At 40.7% G+C, this 19,371-nt stretch overlaps 1 protein-coding gene and 1 pseudogene across 1 annotated transcript in view; both read left to right on the forward strand.

Moving 5' to 3' along the window:
• The window catches only part of Plppr1 (phospholipid phosphatase related 1), a 287,822-nt gene that overhangs the window by 255,218 nt on the left and 13,233 nt on the right, over positions 1 to 19,371 (forward strand). Inside the window, exon 5 of the mRNA NM_201271.3 lies at positions 17,585 to 17,835. Coding sequence (NP_958428.2) covers positions 17,585 to 17,835 — 251 coding nt within the window. The remainder of the gene's footprint in view (positions 1 to 17,584; positions 17,836 to 19,371) is intronic.
• On the forward strand, positions 5,768 to 5,844 carry LOC120103256 (small nucleolar RNA SNORD113/SNORD114 family; annotated as a pseudogene).

Below are 19,371 nucleotides of genomic sequence, written 5' to 3' on the forward strand. Positions count from 1 at the left end.
ATTTATTAAATTGATGTAAGAGTCAAATATTTGATCTTTTAGGTAGGTGGTGTTTACTAAATGTTATGGAGAATGATTCCAACCAATTTTTCCCTGCATGACATTTCTCTGGGATGATCTCTGGACATATAACACTGATTGGGTGTTGACATATACCGAAGAGTAAGGGTCAGGTAAGGGTTGGGGGACAAATGGTAACATCAATAAAAGGAGGTAATCAAATTTTCTGGCAAAGTTCTCCCGACTTGTAGATTTGTTATTCAGGAAATTTAAGAAAATATGAGATGTCAAATCTATCAGATTCTTGAAAACAATACCTTTTTCAAACTTGGAAATGGAATGTTTAGTTTATTGTTCGTGATAAAGAATAATGAAGGCATGTGTGTTTGGTATATATACACATTCATGTGTGTATCCATATACCTGTACATGTCTGGTAACTGAAGAAGGATGTAGGATGTGGTTCTCTATGACTTTCCACCGTACTCCCTTGTGACTGGGTTGTCTGAACCTGGAACCAGACTGACAGCCTGAAAGGCCCAATGATCCTCCTGTCTTCACCCGCTATGGCACTGGGGTTACAGGCACACGTGGCCACACCCAGTTTCTTACATGGGTTCTGGGGAGTCAAATTCAAGTGTTCATGCTTACGTTCCAAGCACTCCTACATGCTGAGCCATTGCTCTGAACCATTTTCTCATGTTCTTTGCATAGCCTACAGAGCCCTTAGTGATTTGAGACCTCATCTGTTTCCAGCCTCATGTCCCATGCTGAATTGCTTTACTGGCCCTCAGAAAGACTATAGACTCCCATGTTAGTCGCTGTTCATGTTGTCTTCCTACTGTCTAGAGTACCCTTTTACCATAGCGCCTGGCCACAGCCATCAGAATCTGTTTAAACATTACCTATCCAAACAGGTCTAACAGACCCCCCACTGAACCTGTCTTTTCATCTTTTATAAGTGCTTAACATACTAGTATTGTAGCTTAAGTCTTTTGCTCCTAACAGCTGCTGATCCTTGAAGAGTGGGGACTTTACGTGAACAGCATATCGCAAGCAACATGCCTCAAACATAGACTTTGAATAAATGTAGGGCTTGGGACGTCTTTTTTTAATTTTGTCTTTTGATTGTTTTTGTTTTCACTGCTGTTGTTGTTTTGGGGAGGGATTGTTTTTTATTTTTGTTTGTTTTTGATAAATGAAGAGCAAAGATGGGTTTTGTTAATTAATACATTTTTCTAAAACTAGTTTCACAAAGGCTGATTCTCACGTCTTCATTTCCCTCCTTTTTTTTTTTAAATGACCCTGATTACCAATCCAGTTTGGTTCTAGAACTTTAAAGCACACAAGGCAATTTGGGAAAGAGATGTGCAAGTTCCTTCTGACTTTTTACACAGCAGTGTCCCAAAGAAGAGAGTAAAGAGGCCTACCTATCCAGACAAGGTTAATTTCTGAGTCTCTAGATTACTCTGTTTATAATGGGGAGAAAATGTATTCACTGAAATAAAAACCATTTAAACGGAAATATTTTCTTCAACAAAAAATAAAGTAAAGTAAGGTAATAGCCAAACTCTATTAGAAACGTTACTGTAAAGAGCTTAATGGTCGTCTTTCTACGCCAGCAGTCACCAGCACACACACTGCAATTGGCATGGGGAAATGACAACTGTCTTAAATGACTATTCTAATTAAGCCTAAATGGCATGATTTCCCCTTGCAGTTTATGTAATTGTTTCTTAAGCCATTTTAAATAGTATTTCCTAGCAAATGCAATCAGCTTTGTGTTACAAGAAAAATCCAGTGGATTAACAAGTTATTTTACAGAAATATGCGTCATACCAAGAGTATCAGAACAACAGTGTTCTGTCTGGTAGGAGTATGTGGAGATATCCTGTCCACAAAAGCCTTAGACATAAATGTCCTTTCAAACCCCACATTTCATGTCAAATCATGAATCCTAAGAAAGAAGAGATGTAGATTAACTGTATGGATTAAATGAATTTTCCAGAATATAAGTTAAAATACCAAGGTGATAGCAATGGGGCTGGGAAAATGGCTCTGCAACTAAGAGGAAGAAGGGGCCTTGCAAAGGCGCCAAGCGTGGTCTCCAGCAGGCAGTCAGGTGGTTCACTCTCACTGCAGCTCTAGGGGGATCCAACACCTCTGGCTCTCACAAGCATCTTCACTCACTCACACACACACACACACACACACACACACACACACACACACACTTAAAAAATACAACAGCGCTTTCGCTTCCATTATAACCTCAAAATGCCAATAAATGTGTTTAATGAAGGGAAACTATGCATGATATAATGAACATTAAATGATGTAAATGAATATTAAAATGGTTTTTATTTCTAAATATAGAAATGAATCTGTCATGGTAGGAGAGCAAACACCTGGGATTCTAGCTCTGAGAGAGGAGTACAGGTGTGGACGAGGTGTGAACATTGAGAGTTCAAGTCCAGCCTGGGCTACATAGTAAGACCCTGTCTCAAATTTACAAAAAGATACAGTATACAACTCATGTTTATGTGCCCTTAAAATGAAAGGGGATGGCAATTAATGAAAAAGAGATCATGCATTTGAAAGAAAGCAAGGAAGGTACGCGGGAGGGTTTGGAGTGTGGATAAAAAAGAAAGAAATGATACAATTATGTTATAATTGCAAAAATAAAGGAAAAAATAAAGAATGGATTAAAATGAAAGTTGCCCATTGTTACTTCAGAATGTAAGATAGTAAGTGAGTTGTTTGACATCTACTGTTCTGTAATCTTGAGTCATTTCATTATGAGTGTGCTTGACTTTAAAAACGAAAGAGAACTAAAGATTTAAGAGTATTTAAACCAAAGATGTGTGACGTCTCTCACTTTCTGCTCTCCATGCCCTTCCCTTCTCACTCCATCACGTTACAGGAAAACAATCTACAGCCTTAGGTTCTCGTGAGATGAAACCTTGGCATCCTGTCCAGCAGCAAAGACTTAAGTAAGGAAGCCATACTTTCCCCCCAAATATAAGGAGATAAACATACTTCCGGGGGGGGGCAGAAACTATTGTGAAAATCATTTCTTAAATGATTACTTTTTGGCTCAGCACCGAGAAGTAATTAGTAGAAAGCAGAATTAGCAAGGCTTGAGGCTGCCTTTTCAAAGACTAAATTAACTTTCTCTTCCTAAATAGCTTTTCTATGGCGTTACTGGAAAAATGCAACACACATGCCAACCGTAGACTCTCTGTTAGCACCTAAAATAGCCTACCATTCAGAAACCATTTATTACGGCTTTTCATCGGTGACCACAGAACTGTTCTATTATTACTTCTAATCAAAATGTAATTAAACGCTACACAAGTTTTTTTTGCACTTTAGGTCAAGTCCAAGGATTAAGAGCACAGGGCAGAATGGAAAGTGCCATGGTAAACAGTTAATGAATGCAGCCCTAATTAATAAATTAACTGTGATCTGAATGAAGCATGAATATTTTCAATGCACTTTCAAAGGTCACTGTGTTTTATGGGTGTAAGGATTGATATTCAGAGACATGCTTAATTTCAGCCTTTTGAGAACTAGAAAATTGGTCTCAATTTTGAAAGTCATTTAAATGTACATATTCTGGAAAGAGATTTCATTGAATCATTTTATTTCTACTTACACTATTTATCATTTAAACGTGGGGGGAGTTAGTCATGTTCGCTCAACCTTCAACTAATAATTTATTGAGAACCTTCAGGTAGTAATTTATTTGAGAACCTACTTTCTGCTAGGTTCTGAGAGTGTTGAGGGGAGGGATACTTTTTTGTCAACAAAGATGAATAAAATTTGCTCTAGTTGATTTTCTATTCTAATTTGAAAAGGCAGGCATTAAACAGCATAAATAACTAAAATGTGTTTTTTAGAAAACATGCTACAGGGAAAAATTAATAAAGGAGAGCATTTGTGCCAACATACATGCAAATTTCAATGGAAGGAGGATGCTATCAGTCAACATGAATTGTCTAGTGTTGATACCGATTTCATAGACAGACAAAACCACCAATACAGAGGAAATCCCAATGAGCAGGGTGGCCATGAAACAAAGCTAGTTTCACGTGCTGTCTGCAGAAAATTAACTTGCCCAAGAAGCCTAAAACTAGGTCACCGTGTCATGGCATTCAGCTTTGTTTCTGGACCATGAATCTATCTACACTGCGAAAGGGAAAAATGTCACAAGCAATGCTTATAAATAAATGGGGATGACTCTGCAACTCAGAGAAAACTTGAAGAGAACATGAAGACAGGATCCGGGTTGATAATAGAGGTTTTAAAAGAAAGGAAAGAAATAAAAATAATCTAATCAATTCTTGATCTCATGAGGCTAAAATTTGTGGAACTCCCTACTAGAAATGTGTGCACTTTCTGGACTGTGAATGTTTTTCAAGACTGAAGGAGGAAGCCTAGTGTTAAAACTTGGAGCTGTGGTCAGCTCTGCTTGGGTGCAGTCCCTGCTCACCACTCAGAAAGTCATGGAGGGTGGGTGTAGATTTTGGTTGCTCATCCCTGTGCAAGAAATGAATATTCTCCTTTAAATACCGTCCTCAGTGATTTAGACTGTTATGAACCTGATGAAACTCCTAACCCAGAATTCTATAGGCTTCCCAGTTTTTAGAATAAAAGATAGAAAGTCAGATGAGACTCCTTTTCTGAGGACTCTACCCAGCAGAAGTGTTTGCAGATTGGGCTTGAATAAGACTGACTGAGCAGAGAACACCTTTCTCTTTCCAGGTTAGCCAGTATAAAAGTCATACCACTTCAGGGAGCTCAACTAGTATAAAGCTATGTTTCTCACCCACAACATGGCTGGCTTGTTAAGCCAATGCTCTAGTAGCACAACTAGCATGACATGGTTTTATTTCTGTTACTGTTATAAAATACCTTGGGTAAAAGCACCGTCGCAAAGCTCCCCATCTCGGGTTCTTGACTGTTATTGTGAGAAAGTCAAGGCAGCAAACACTTGAAGCAGCTACTGTATCACATGTACAGTCAATGAAAGAGAGAAACAAGTGCACACATGCTTAGAGGTCAGCTAGATCTCTCTACACTTCTATAGGCTTGGGCACCAAACCAAGAGTGCTACCACCCACTTTTCAGGCTGTGTCTTCCTCTCTTGATGCAAACAGTAGAGTCAGTCCCCTTCCAAGGTGGCCATAATCCAACCTGATGGAGACAAGTCCTCATTGAGATTCTCTTCCCAAGTGACTGTATATTGTATCAAGATGACAATTTAAAAGTCACTGTTACAATCAGATGTCCCTTTTTTATATAGGAGTAGAGCAGAATTGCCAACTTACTGTAGGATAGTTCGCATCATCCTTGGCCACCCACTAGCCCAATTCCTGCCAAATCATCCCCTTTTGTATTAGTGTCCTTCAAAAACCCCTTCCAAAATGGAGTATCCCCTGGGAGGAAGTACCATGCTTAGTTGCTAACTGCTTCTGTTAACCATTTAAGAAAACAAGTATGTTTTAATAACTGTTCAAAAATGATGGCTATTTTTGCTATGTAAGATATCTCATAGCAAAATCTGCCAGGGTGGGAAAGGGGACAGGGAGGGGGCAAAAGTCTGTCATAGTCCAGAGAGAGTGATCCCTGCAAAAGATACTGTAAAGGTTTAAAGTGCTCAAGGATCTGGAAGTTAGGGTTTTTTAATGGAAATTATATCAATAATATTAGTGACCAATTACTCAATAAATGTACCTAAATTTAGAGAATAGAGGGATGATGTTGGATCAATGATGACTACAAATTGTGGGTGTTGTGTGTCATGAATGATGACTAAAAGTTTTTGAGTCTGGGGTCCATATCATAAAAGAAAAATTTGTCATAGTCACAAAAGTACTATCGGAATATCTGTAGTTTTTTGAAGCAGTTGATAGAGAATAATTTAAAGCTTTCTATAAGGATAATAACACGGGTGTTCAAGGAACTACTTAAATTATGGTGACAGTACTTAATAAAATGCTTAGAAAATGCATCATGCCAGGACAGGACCATCAGTCCTGTGTCTCTTAGTCACCACAGGACTGGTGACTGTCCAGCCTTTGCGACACTGATCTGAAGCTGGAAAGGGGAATAGATCACCAACTATGCTCTATAGTTAAAAACCTACAAACAGAAATAGAAGGAAGAGATTTAGGGAATTGTGGGAGTCCTCTGAGTCTTTAGGCTTTGATGTCTCTGTTTTCAGTTCATCATAGAAACATGTCTGTCTGCATCATTTATACCTGGACATACTTCCTGGATTTTTCTGTAGCCACATTCTCCATCTACTTTATTTAAAATTGTCATGGCCTCTGGCTTTTTCCCCCCTTGTCTAGCAGGACTAAAAAGCAGCTATTTAGAGACTGGTGGGGTGAATACGGGAGGCAACAGCAGGATAAAACAGGAGGGGCTGGCAGGGCAAAAAGAGGAAAGACAACAGGGTGAAACAGGGAGATGATATGGGAGAGAGGGAGAGAGGGAGGGAGAGAGACAGACAGAGACAGAGACAGAGAGACACAGAGATACAGAGAGACACAGAGCGCATGAGCACCCAGGATCTGTCCTATAAGGAAAGAGCAAAGCAGGTATTCTCAGTGAAATAAAACAATCTGTTCCCAGTTCATGCTATTGGATGTTTGGGAAGGGGGAGGTATATTTGTTAGTTTTGGGACTTTTATTTATGAAAATATTCAGTGTTTGTGTTTTAGCTGATGAACCGTCATGTTTTTAGGTAGCTACCCTTTGTCATAACTTCATGTGATTAGAGCTTACAACAATGACAAACATGTGGATATTTTTAAAACAGACCAGCTCATTATACTGTAGAAATTGCTTTCTTGAAACAGAAGATAAATAACACATGGTGCTGAATATTTGCCTTAGCTTTTCAGAGTTACAGATTTCTTATCTCTTCAGTTTTTAGGAAGAAGAGCTTATCCCCACGTCTTTCATTTACAATAGCAATGTCAATTTAGAACTCATAATTTTTTAAGTAATTTTAGGATTTGAATGACAGCTGTATGTTACATTGGGGCTATTTAAAGCATATTCCAGAAGAAAGCACACAGTGACAGATAGATAGCTACTTTGTGAGGTGAGAGACCCTGGAACACTGGAAACCAGTACGGGAAACTAGAATTGTGTAGGATTCAGAGACAGCATAAGAAGAGAGAGAAAACATCCCACTTTCTGTCTACCCAACTCCACAGCCAGGGAAAATGGAATGTCCACTTTGCTGGGGTAACTGGAGTAGTCCTAGCGACTAAAAGTTTCATAATCCACACAGGCTTTTGGATCACTTAAATAAACTGAAATCTAAAAGGAAGCCTAGCTTTGGACAAAGAACTTACCCCATCTCTCAGCTACCCCATAGGATGCTGTAGGTAGGAACCATCATGATGTATGAGCTGTTGTCTTGAGTTTGCCCCACATGTTTCTGACTCTGCGATTCTACAGAAATTCCATGCACGGAGTTAGGGGAAGCTTTGCCAATACAGCTTGGCCTAGCCATGGGACTGTGACCTAAGCTTGCTCAGTGGCCAAATTGTGGATGATGGATATCATGACACAAGTGGACAGAGGCCACTATCTTGAGGACTCAGAATCAGGATGTTTGCCCTCTGATTACAGCTCTGTGTTACTCTGGTATTGGGACTGAAGAAAGCCACCCATGCAGTTCCCGTAGCCCCTCTCACACTCAGATGCCAGCAGGGAGGAACAGCACACCTGTGGCCCTGCTCCACCCACAGGAGAATGGTGAGGTGGTAGAAACACCAATGGCTTAGGCTCTCATCTTCCCCCAAAATCTTGTCCACTCTAGTTAAATTCACACACAGACAGAACATAACAACTTTGCTGTAGTCATACATATATACTTTCTACACACACACACACACACACACACACACACACACACACACACACACACACACACAGAGCATTTTGTCTGAACACACACTTATCAGGACCTAAGTGGGCCACAGAAAGATTACCATGATTTTTTTCAAGGCCTCTTTTATTATTTTTTTAAATTTGATATTTTTTATTTACATTTCAAATGTTATCCTCTTGCCTGGCTTCCCCTCTGCACCTCCCATCTCATCCCCCCTCCTCCTGCTTCTATGAGGGTGTTCCCCCACCAATCCACCCACTCCCACCTCACTGCCCTGGCATTCCCCTACACTGGGGCATCAAACCTTCACAGGACCAAGGGCTTTTACTCCCATTGATGCCCGACAAGGTCCATCCTCTGCTACATATGCAGCTGGAGCCATGGGGCCCTCCATGTGTACTCTTTGGTTGGTGGTTTAGTCCCTGGGAGCTCTGGGGGGAGGGGTATGCTTGATTGTTATTGTTGTCCTTTCTATAGGGTTACAAACCCCTTCAGCTCCTTCAGTCCTTTCCCTAGCTACTCCATTGAGTTCCCGTGCTCATCCAATAGTTGGCTGTGAACATTCCCATCTGTATTTGTCAGGCTCTAGCAAAGCCTCTCTGGAAACAGCTTTATCAGGCTCCTGTCAGCAAGCACTGCTTGGCATCCAAAATAGTGTCTGGGTTTGGTGGCTGTATATGGGATGAATCCCCAGGTGGGGCAGTCTCTAAATGGCCTTTCCTTCAGTCTCTACTCCACGCTTCGTTCCTGTATTTCCTTTAGACAGGAGCAATTCTGGATTAAAAACTTGGAGATGAGTGGGTGGTCCTATCCCCTAACCAAAGGCCTTGCCTAATCTCTGGAAATGGTTTCTACAGGTTCTCCCTCCCCTTTGTTGGGCATTTCAGATAATCTCATCCCTGTTGAGTCCTGAGAGTGTCTTACTTTCCTGGTTTTTGAGACTTTCTGGTGGCTACCCCCAATTCCCCATCCCCCATTGCTACACAGTTCTATTCAAGTTCCTGGCCCTCTGTATATCATCCCTGTCTCCTCTTCCCATACCTGATCCTTCCCTCCTTTTTTCCCTTCCCCCTCCTCTCTTCCTCCCAAGTCCCTCTACCTCCTGTGAGTATTTTGTTCCCACTTCTAAGAAGGACTGAAGTATCCACACTTTGGTCTTCCTTCTTCTTGAGCTTCATATGGTCTGTGAGTTGTATCATGGATATTCCAAGATTTCTTGCCTAATATCCACTTATCAGTGAGTACATACCATGTATGTTCTTTTGTGAGTGGATTACCTCACTCCAGATGATATTCTTTAATTCCATCCATTTGCCTGGATTACCATGATTCATACTGCTACTACTCCTCGTGAAGCCTCTAGGCTGGCACCACTGCTGACTGGTCAGAAGACAAATGCATCAGGCCCTTCACCACTGCTGCTATACCATTGCCCTAACAAGCATCAACAGTACATGAAGAACCCCCATCATTCAGTAAGGGTTTCCATTCCCAGGCTAGGAAGAGCCATACTTTGAACTCCCACACCCACTGCTGTCTATACCACAGCTGCCTGAACTTCTGGAGTACTGTTCTTGTGTGATCTGCAGAGATAGAAGGTCTGTTGGTCTTTATTTAGCCTCATTAATCAAAGCCCTAAGATGCTAAAATGAAGTTCTATCCTGGTGGGCACCCAGCTAGAAACAAAGTCCATATTAGATAACAAAATAATGCCTACCCTTAAGAAACAGTTACAACAAAGGGCCCTTTACTAAAGCAGACCACCTCAAAACCTGGTAGAAATCCGTGATCCATCAAATGAGCAGATCTCAATACAGAAAGAGAAGAAATATGATGAAACAAGAAGACGAAAACAGATACCCCCAAAAGAAACATAGCTCAAGAATCAGGTCCCAAAGGGATAAAAATGGCTGAAGTGCCTGATAATGAATTTAAAAAATATGGTTATAAACAAAAAGCAAATGAAAGCTAAAAGAACACAGATAGGCAAGCCATTAAAGGAAATTAAGGAGACAATTCTTATATATATAAGAAATTATATATAGATATGAGTAAAAGTGACAGCAAAAGAATAAGAATTTTGTGAAAGAACAAATCAAAATCTCAGGAACAAACTCTGTAAGTCAAATCATACAGTGGAAAAACTCAACAGCAATCCAGATCAAGCCAAAGAAAGAAGGCATGGGTGTAAAGATAGCTATTTTAAAATATTGTATTCATACAAAAAAATAGAAGCTGAAAAGACCATTCAAGGACTTTAGAAGACCATTACGAAACAACCACCCATGTCTTTGGAATACTCAGAAGCACGGGAAGATCTTTTGTAGTGTTTGATTGCCAACATTTCAAGTTAGAAAACTATGAGAGATTTATGATATCTGCATAATAAAACCTGCATCCTGTTTGAGGCATTTGTGTTTAAAGAATACAAACAGATTTCTCAGGAGAAACTTTCCACACCAGGAGAGAATGATGTTGTGTTCCAAATGCTGAGAAAAAAATACTTGCCATGCAAATTACCATACCCAGTAGAACCTATTTTTCAGATATTGGAGGGTAGCAAATAAAAAAAATTATATTAACAGAATAAAAGAAACATTACATCTCACTAAATGTGGGGAAAGCCATTTTGTTAAACTCAATGCATGCCCATGATAAAAGCACTGAACAAAGGAAGTATGGAAGTTCCGTGCCCCAACATAATCAAAGCTGTGTATGCCCAGGGCTAATGTCAGACCACATGTGGAAATCTTACTGTATGGCCCTGATACTCAGAACAAAGTAAGAATCTACTGTCAACACTGTTACTAAATATAGAACTAGAAACTTTAGCTAAAACAATTGGGCAAGAAAAAAACAAATAAAGGGCACACGATAAGTGAGGGAATCATAATCACCCCTATTTGCAGATGATATGATGAGAAAATAATACGTCTCCATCAAAACACAATTAGAATAGAAATGTAAATTAAAACTTTCAGGTACAGGTTTGGGGATTTAGCTCAGTGGTAGAGTGCTTGCCTAGCAAGCGCAAGGCCCTGGGTTCGGTCCCCAGCTCCGAAAAAAGAAAAGACAAGAAAAGAAAAAAAAAAAAAAGCAAGCGCAGGAATAAAAAAAAAAAAAGTTTCAGGTACAAGGTCATCATATAAAAACTAAGTCATTTTCTACACACCAATAACAACTTTTAATAATTTTGACAAGAAGTCATGAAAGCAATCCCATCACGAGAGTTATTTAAAACACATGGGAATAAGTTTAACAAGTAAATAAAAAGGCATTGGAGAAAATTCTAAATCACCGATGAAATAAACTGTAGAAGTCTTATAGAAAAAGAGAAAGACTTCCCATGTTTTCATGGATTAAAAAGTTGCTGCTAAGATGTCTATATTATCCAAAGAGATACAGAGATCCCATCTAATCCCCATTAAAATACTAATGATCTACTGCACAGAAATAGAAAATCTGAAATTTTATATGAAAGCACACAGGACTAGCCACGCAACCACGAGTAAGATGAGCAAAGCTGGAGGTGTCCTAGCTTTAAGGCACATTGAAGAGGTACAGGAAACTAAATCCTACTCTTGACAAAGGCAACAAGATGCACACGGGAAAATGGACATCCTCTTCTTCAGACAGCACTGAAGAACAATGTATCCGCACCGGAAGACTGTATGTATCTCTCAGCTTGCAGAAAGATCAATCCCAATGGCTAAAGTACCTAATACAAGACTGGAAACTGGAGGCTAGGGGAGAAGCATAGCAAGAATGCTTCTGTGACTCGAGCGGCTCAGAAAACAGAAGCAAAAAATTGCCAGGGGGAGTTACACCAAGCTTAAAGACTTTTGCAGGGAAACAGAAGTGAAACTGTCTAGGCCACAATGTGGACCAGCAAGAAGAAAAGGTATAGAGGGGAACACGGAGGTGGAATCCTCAACAATGCAAACTTGTAGGAAAAGTTTAAAGAACAAATACATTCTTAAAAATGTTAACAACTTCACACCGAGGGAAACAATCACCAGAGGGAGCGGATGGCCTACATAATGGGAGAAAATAGTTACCAACCATACATACAACAGTTCATACCCAGAATATATAAAGAGATAAAGATCATTTTAAAAGAACACCTTTTTTAAGGAATAAATAAGCCAGGTGTAGTGGCACACATTTAAAATCCCAGCACTAGGAGGTGGAGGCAGGAGGATCAAGAATCCAGGCCAACCTCACCTATCCACATGTATCCAAACAGGCAAACCAAATGATGGGCAAATGACCTGAATAGACATTTCTCAAAAGAAGAAATGTAACAGGGGAAAAAGGGAACGGGTGCTCTGAATCATTAACATGAAAGACATTCAAATCAAAACAAAATTGAGAGGTCCCCTCGCTTCAGTTAAAACAGAATAAAGGAAATTTCTGTTTTGGATGTGGAGAAAAAAAAGAACTCTTCTCTGTTGGTGAGAATGTTAATTAGTGCAGCCACTGTGAAGAATATAGAAGTTACCCTGAAAACCCAAATCAGATTTCCTGTCTGACCTAGCTATTCCAGTTGTAGGTAAATGGCCAAGGAGAATGAAAGGCTATGTCAGACAGGTGTGTGTACATGGCTGAGACACAGTGCAGTCTCATTTGGCCACAAAGAAGACAGAAATACTGTCATGTTTTTGTTGAGAAAAATGGAGAGATCTAAAGATCATTATATTAAGTAAAACTAGACAAATTCTTTCTTCCTCTCTCCCTCCTCTCTCCCTCCTCTCTCTCTCTCTCTCTCTCTCTCTCTCTCTCTCTCTCTCTCTCTCTCTCTCTCCTCACTCTCCTCCCTTCTTCCTCTCCCTAACTCTCTCCCACTCTCTCTTCCTCCTTTCCCTTCTTCCTTTCCCTCCCTCCTTCTTCCCCCTTCCCCCTCATAAACACTAAAGAATGGAGACCTAGAAATACAACCATGTTTATTTGGGATTGGGGAGAGGTGTTTGAGGTGGAAAAGTTTCCTTCAGTTTGTACAGGGCATGCTGTGTGCATGTATGGACACATCACAATGAATCCCACAGTTGTGCACAATATAATTTTAATTCAGAGAAAAATAATATTAACAATCTTAGTCAACTGTAAACCCATCATGATGCACTAACATTTGGCTAAGCAAGATGTCCCTTCTGGTGCAATAGTGCCATATCTGTTCTGGGGTAATCAACCATTTCCTGATTGGATTTGAGGCTTGCTGCATAAGAAGAAGTTCAGAATAATACCACGGCCAAGGAGGTCATAGGCTACCTTGGGAAAACTACTGCTGTTGGTTTTTGCTAAGTGAACATGATGTGTTGACCAAATTATCTTCTAAATCACAGTGTTTGTTATTTATATTGGTGTTGCTGTCATCTTTGGTCAGAGAATATTCTTTCTTTAGAAGTCAGTGGTAACTGCAGAGATGTGTAAGTAAGCAAAGTGCTTAAAATAACTGTTGAATGCTCAGCCAGAAATGGAACATCTATCTCATTCCTCCAATGCTCCGAGAATATCACAGAAGAAGGGACGGAAAGAATGTAAGAGCTGGAGGGAAACTGAGGTAGGGAGAGTGGGAAAGAATGCTGACTGACAGCCCTGGCATGGCTGCTGCTCTTGAATTCATGGGAGGTGTGCTTACCCACACAACATGGGGCCTTATGAGCCCCCACTGTTGGCATATAGTCTAGGCTCTGCCCCACAGTTGCCTGGCAACAGCCTGTGTGCCTGACACACTATTAAAGGGGCTACATGGTCTCTCTCTCTCTCTCTCTCTCTCTCTCTCTCTCTCTCTCTCTCTCTCTCTCTTTCTTCTTCTTCTTCTTCTTCTTCTTCTTCTTCTTCTTCTTCTTCTTCTTCTTCTTCTTCTTCTTCTTCTTCTTCTCCCTTTCCCTCCCCCTCTCCCTCTTCCTCTCTCTACCTTTCTCTGTCTCTACTCTGCTCTCAACTCCCCTCCCCATGCCCTGAATAAACTCTATTCTATACTATACTATCCATGTAGCAGGTACCTCAGGGGGGAAAGATGTCTCAGCATGGGCCCACAGAGGCACCCCCTGCCCCCACACCATACCTTGCCTCCATCAAACATATCCCTTCCTCTCTCATCTTTTTATAAAACAGAAGACCCAGCACCACTGAGGATTTGTGAGCAGATAATGGCTGATTGGTTGGTGGGAAAGGGAAAGACATTTTCTTCAATGGTATGTAGTTACTAGTAGGTGTCCATGCTCCTGTAAGGAAACCGTCTGTGCTCTGTAAGCAGCATTAACGATAAAGTCAAGGGATCATACACAAAACAGCCTTAAAAGTAGAAGGGAGATCAGTCGATAAGAGGAGTGGAATAAATGGGAGGAGGGGGGCATCAAGAGAGAGCAATGAGGGTGAATTTGATCAAAATACATTATCTACATTAGGAAACTGTCATACTGAGCCCATTCTTACATATGATGTATATGTGCTAATAGAAAGTTTTAAAAAGTACCTAAAATTTCAAAGTTATGATCTCCCTCAAATGATTTTAGGCATCAAGCATAGATCTTTTTTTTTTTTAACATCTCCTTAATATCATACCTTCCGATAGAAGAGGCCATTCAGTATATTTCACCCAATTCTAAACAGTTGTTTCATTTCTGAGAACTATAAAGATAACCTCAAGGAGTTCAGGGCTGACCAACAAAGGAATAGCGAAGGCCTTTTACAGAAACACAGTGTGCTCCAACATTACCTATACGTCACTATAGGTTCTACAGCCCTTTGTCGGCATGGACTGTGCCAGAGGAGGCTGGAATCCCTCAGGTGGCCAGTGCCCTTCAGATCTGACTCTCACATGCCACACTGATATGTGAGGAGAGTGGATGCTGTTAAGCCAGCAGGAAAGGCAGATTTAAGCAGAGAAAAGACGGAGGAGCACTGCCAAACACAGTAGCAGGACAGCATGTGCAGAGCCCACCATCCCACAATCACTGTAGGCGAGCAGCTGGTTCTTCCAACACTGATCCTGCATGTCTAGGACCCTCCTTCTCCCAAAATCTACCATTGTTCTCGTTGAAGGCCTGCCTGATGAATAAAATGCCAGAGGAAAATGCTGTCTCTTTTCTATTTTCAAGTCATAAATAACCCTCGTTTCCAGGAAAATATTGTCTAGACAGACTTATTACCCCTTGAACAAGCCACAGACTGGTCTTTAAGAACCTTACTTGAGGATGCAAAAAAAAAAATTTTTTTTTCCCCCAACCACTCAGATTTCCATAGCCTGGGGATGAATCCTGCCAGGCATGATCAATGGATGGCTGCTCTCCCGGGTCAGAGCCCCTAAGTGTGAGTCGCCTGCAGCTAATAAAGATGCCAGCTTTCATTGTGATAAAGCACGTTCTTGCTAAGCTATGGAAAGGAAAATTATAGCAATCAATACATATCAAAATGAAACCGGAAGGAGTCATAGAAAGTATATAATCTCACTCGCGTATGGAATCAAGAAACTTGGACTTTGGCAAAGCTAAATGGATGGGGAGGAAGGGATAAAGAGAGGTTGTTTAATGAGACTAAAGATAGAGGTAGCCGTGGCGATAGGGTAAGCATCAACATTTTAAGAATTTATTCAATTTTTTAGTGCGTTTTGCCTGTATGTATGTTAGCATACCACATATGTGCAGTACCCCGGAGACCAGAAAAAGACATTAGATCCCCTGGAACTAGAGTTCCAGATGGTTATGAGCCACCATGGAGGTGCTAGAAACTGAACCCCTGCCATCTGCAAGAGCCACAAGTGGTCTAAACCACCGTGCCTTCTCTCCGCCCAATAACTGTCAGCATTGACAATAGCTTTTAGAATGCTAGGAAGAAGGAGTTTGATTATTTTCACCACAAATGACAAATGATTAAGGAAATAAATACAAATGATGGTTTGATAACTTAAGTCACAATGCAAATGATTTAAATCTTCTAAAACACATACTGCATGTGTCAAAATATCACGTGGTACCTCACAAGTATGTATAATTTTTGTTTTTACATGTCAGCTAAAAATTGTTTTCAAATAAAAAAAACCTTTTTATTGTATTGATGGTCAAGCTTGTTGAGGTTAAAGCTGTGGAATTCATGAGCGAGCAGGCTATAATTCTACAGGTGGAATGCTCAGGCTTCTCAGCTAAACAATAGTCAGAACACACATACACACACATGTGCACATATATACATGCACATTCATGCGTGCACATCATTCATGTACTCACATACACACATGCATATATGCACAAGCACACATATATGTACATATATATATACACACATGCACATACAGGCATGAGCACACTCACATGAATGTGCACACACATATAGGCACACATGCACATACACTCACACACACACAAGAATGCATGCTTGTGCATGGACCCCAAAGGATGACCCTGAAAATGGTGGTCTTGCTACTTTTTGTGAAAGGCGGATCTGCAGATATGCTTGCATTAATGATCTCAAGATCAGGGATTATTCTGGTTTGTCCAGGTGGATTAAGTACAATCACAAGCATTTTCAGAGACAGATGAGAAAGTCAGAGCCAATGGAGCTGTGGAATAAAGGTGAATGCTAGAAAGGAGGCAACTCCTCAGTGCTGGTAAGGAGAAGGAATAAGTTCTATCCTGGAACTTTCCAGAGTTCACAGAAAGATAACCCAGACAACACTCGGAGCTTCATCTGACTAACATCTACTTTGTTCTTCCAACTTTCATAACTTGGTGAGGACATAGATTTGCATTGTTTCAAGCCATGGTGTTGGTGGCAGCTTGTTATAGCAGCAGGAAGAAACTGATACCACAATTAACTGTTGACTTGAATCTGTTTTCTATTTCTGCCTTTACTAATCCCTTCATCAAGTAAAACAATGCAGCGACATTTTTGGAATAATCTTTTTTTCCTCTCTTTGAGGAGGAACTCTGTAAAATCCTTATTCATTCTCACTTACCAGGGTGTTATAGATAACAGCTTATTTCCATTTCTAAATAAAAAAAGGCTAAATACATTTTCTATAGAAAAAGGAATCACATAAGATACTATGAGTCTAGGGATATAGCTCAGTTGGTCAGCTTGTCTAGCGTGCAGAAAAGCCCAGGTTCCATTCCTACCACTGCATAAAACAGCTACAGTGGCATACTCCGGGAGTGCCAGTACTTAGGAGGTGATAGCTGGAAGGTCAGAAGTTGTAAGATTATCCTGGGCTACATAGAAAGTTTGAGACTACCCTGGGCTACATGAGACCCTGTCTCAAAAGCAAAACAAACCCAGACTCATACTGGGTATTTTGTATATATCTCGTGTCATCTTCCCAAGCTACCCCACCTCTAATTCTTAACCAAGGGCACTGAGGTTCAAAGAAGTTATACTACTCATTCTTGGGCTGGAGCCCAAGTCAGTGAGACTTCACCCTTCCAGTTCCTTCCATCAAGACTATGTTGCTGCTAACATGCTCAAGCAAAGCAATAAAAGGCTAACAGTAGATGGCCTGCCAAGAGTGGGAAGAGATGGTCATTGGGGAGGCAGGCTTCATCTCTAAAGGACAATATGACTCTTAACATTCTTTTGAAGGTGTCATCATGAACTCCCCCAATCTCTTTCTGGGGCAAAAGCCAACTGGCAATTGCATGTCATCTCTCTGACTTCTTTCAAATCTCCTTATAGGGGTATTTGCATTTGGACTTTTTGCTACTGACATTTTTGTAAACGCCGGGCAAGTAGTCACTGGTCACCTAACACCGTACTTCCTGACAGTGTGCCAGCCAAACTATACCAGTACAGACTGCCGGGCACACCACCAGTTCATCAACAATGGCAACATCTGCACTGGGGACCTGGAAGTGATAGAAAAAGCTCGGAGGTCCTTTCCTTCCAAACACGCTGCTCTGAGTATTTACTCCGCCTTATATGCCACGGTGAGTGTGAGTCTTACTGTCTCTCCATGCCGAGGTTCCGCTGGGCTGTGTCTCTCACCCTTCCCACCACCATTGTGTCATCCCTGTCACGTGGTGACTTAAGTCTTTCTCTCACTGTGGATAAAATAAGCCCCACCCTAATCCATTCCTAATCCTAACCTTCCATAGATCTTAGTTTGAAGAGAACTTTGATAATTGTCCATTTATACCCTCCTGGTTTATAGGTGAGGAAACCAAGGCCTCATGAATACCTAAGAATACACAGTCAGAGCTGTGGCTAAGCTCCTGGAACTGGAACTCTCTGAATATTCTGCCACAGTTTTGACTGGTTTCAGAACAGCATACCTTGCTCGTCCCTACCTGTAGGTTTTCAAGTGTTGACCTGGATGTGGTTAAGCTCACAGTGTGCAGGTCAGAATTAAACCTGTGTCTCCTGTGATTCTTGCAACATGCGTTATGCTCTGTTAAGAGTTGGATATTCCCAGAAGAGTCTAAGACCCCAAACTTCACTTCTCCCTAAATCACACAGTCTCCCATTGCTCTGCTAGGTCATAATGCATTGTCTGTTTGTTTTGCTCTCATCCGAGGAAGAGCAATGGTACCTTCTTGTTTTCCTACATTTTAATTCACATGCATGTTGGAAATGGCTTATTTCATCTTTCTCTGATCTATGCTTCTTTTGAACCTAGAACTCAAGAGCACAACTCTGAGCTAGAACACATATAAGCCAACACCACAAGGTCATTCACTGGTGCGTTTGTCATGTACCTTTCGTGGGTGCAAGTGGCCATTGGTCAGACCCCTAAGGAAGACAGAGTTAAGGCTCCTTCAGACTACCCAGATATTCTGGGGTACCTCAACTTCCTCCTCAGCCCCATCTCGGCGTTTAGTGTGTTTCCTGGTTTTCAGAATATTGATTGGTTCCTAAATTTTCTGGAGTGATAATTTGTATAAAGCCATGTGCTTTTGCTTCTCTCCTGTTTTGCATTTTTATCAGATTCAAGTAACTACTGTGTGAAATTGATTTTGATAATGCCATTAGAAAAATAAACGGGTAACTTAAACCAGTGTGTCATCATCAGATGAAACCTGAATATCGGCAGCAGCAGAAAGAATTCGCCATGCTGGCTTCATCCAAGGATTCGGACATCATCCTGTTTAAAGCAGGCCTCGCACTCAATTAGATAAACCCAGATACAACATTCTGACTGAATAAACGTTTTCTGTTATGTGCTAAATTATGCTTTCAGGATTACTCAAGACTGATGGATATGCTAATTGCCAGGGCTTCATTGCAAGATGCATAGAGGTGCTGAAACACTACACAGCTCTCCTAAATATCTGCAATTATTATGTGCCAAATATAGAGAAAATTCTAATGAAAACGTTCAGCAGTTGCTTTCTAGGTACCATGTAATATTGTGAAGAATATCAACTAATGGTCTATGTTCTTCATGGTTGATATTTTACAGGAATGACTCAAACATACCTAGAAAACAATAGAGAAGCACAAAACATCAAATTGGACATATGTAT

Source organism: Rattus norvegicus, chromosome 5 (assembly GCF_036323735.1).
Source record: "Rattus norvegicus strain BN/NHsdMcwi chromosome 5, GRCr8, whole genome shotgun sequence".
Classification (NCBI taxonomy): Eukaryota; Metazoa; Chordata; class Mammalia; order Rodentia; family Muridae; genus Rattus; species Rattus norvegicus.